Consider the following 1,575-nt stretch of genomic DNA (forward strand, 5'->3'; position numbering starts at 1 on the left):
TCAAGAAGTTCTGCATTCCAGCATCTTCCGGAAACTTTTCCGAAAACTGTCGTCCAGGAAAGCGTACAAGAAAGGATTCAAGCATGAATTGGCATAGCTTAGGCTGGTGATGAAGTAGGATATGCCAATGACCATGGAGGTCTGGGGCAAGTCAGTGGTCAAAGCCACAATGGTGGCCAGGTGGAAGGGGGTCCAACAGAAGAGACAGACAGCCAGGACTATGAAGACCATGATAGTGACTTTCTTCTTGGCTTTGTCCAGGGCTTTAGCATTAGAGTTCAAGTGCATGTTTCTTAGCTTGTAGAGCATCATGGTGTAGAGGATGCAGATGGTGGATACTGGAATGGCAAAGCCAAGGATGAGAGTGTAGATCCTGCTGGCTTTGAACCAAAACCTTTCAGGCTTGGGGAAATTGAGACCACAGCTCTTAATCTCCAGGTCATCTATGTAGACATTGGCAAAGACAATGAAAGGGAGAACTATGATGGTGACTAGGATCCAGATGCACAAACTGACGATCCTGGCTGCTCTGTACGTACGATGTGGCATCCTCTTGGACCTGACTGTAGCTAGTACTACCAGATACCTGTCTATGCTCATCACTGTTAAGAAATAAATGCTGGAGAAGATATTGTAGTGGTCTATGGACAAGATGACCTTGCAGAGGACTTCTCCAAAGGGCCAGTAGTGGAGGAGGTGTTCAGCAATATTAATGGGCAAGACAAGTGTGAACAAGTCATCAGCTATAGCAAGATTCAGGATGAACATGTTTGTCACAGTCTTCATCTTGGGGGCCTTGAGGATCACGTAGATGACAGCAGTGTTGCCTGTGAGTCCCACGGTACAGATCACAGAGTAAATCACAGGGAGGACAACGTAGAAATCAGCTGCCTGCTCTTGGAAGGTTAAGTTGAACCTCAGGCTGTTGTCCAGGTAGCAGCTGTTGCCTGCGTAGCTGCAGGTGCTGTTGAGGTCATCCCAAAGAGAGCCGTTTCCCATGCCTGCTGGTCACAGACTGCCCTTGGCTAGCATTGGAAACTTTGCTAGCCTGGAAGAGAGAACTGTGGAGTGATTTTTTTTTTTTTTGTGAGAAGCAGCTGCTATCTCATTTAGAAGTGGGTTATTTCCAAAGAGTGGCTTGTGAGGCACCATGGACCATCTAACTTACCTCTCCTGTCCCCCACCATAGGAGAAGTTAGATTTTTGAAGTGATCGGCAGGGAATAAAAATTGAAAGACACATAAGGCTCCATGAACAAAACAAACGAGAATTATAACTCCCTATGCAAGTCAAGGAACTCTTTTCTCTGAGAGCATCCCGGTGAGCTTTGGCTGTTCTGTGCTGGGGAAGTCAAGTGGCTCCGGTTCATCCGTCTGCAGCGAATCCTTCTCGGGGCTGGCAGCAACAGGGAGGGCAGAGAGGAAGCTTTGTGCCTGGGTGGGTATTCACAGCCCTCGGAGGACCTGAGGGATGGTCGCTGTTTCACTTGCACAGCGCTTGCTTTTCCGTGCTGGAACAGAAGCGTTGCAGTGTTTAATTAGTGCCTTTCTTTGTGTCGGAGTTCAGGGTTTTTCA

At 47.8% G+C, this 1,575-nt stretch overlaps 1 protein-coding gene across 1 annotated transcript; it reads right to left on the bottom strand.

Annotated features, from left to right (window-relative positions):
- Positions 1-999, bottom strand: NPBWR2 (neuropeptides B/W receptor 2). The gene has a single exon (XM_009697773.1). It carries the CDS (start codon positions 997-999, stop codon positions 1-3), a length of 999 nt encoding a protein of 332 aa, XP_009696075.1.
- Between the last annotated feature and the right edge of the window lie 576 nt (positions 1,000-1,575).

This window comes from Cariama cristata, unplaced genomic scaffold, assembly GCF_000690535.1.
Source record: "Cariama cristata isolate BGI_N322 unplaced genomic scaffold, ASM69053v1 scaffold9303, whole genome shotgun sequence".
Classification (NCBI taxonomy): Eukaryota; Metazoa; Chordata; class Aves; order Cariamiformes; family Cariamidae; genus Cariama; species Cariama cristata.

What these genes read in the sequence shown, in the direction of transcription:
- NPBWR2 (XM_009697773.1), bottom strand. Translation starts at nt 999, where the DNA reads ATGGGAAACGGCTCTCTTTGGGATGACCTCAACAGCACCTGCAGCTAC.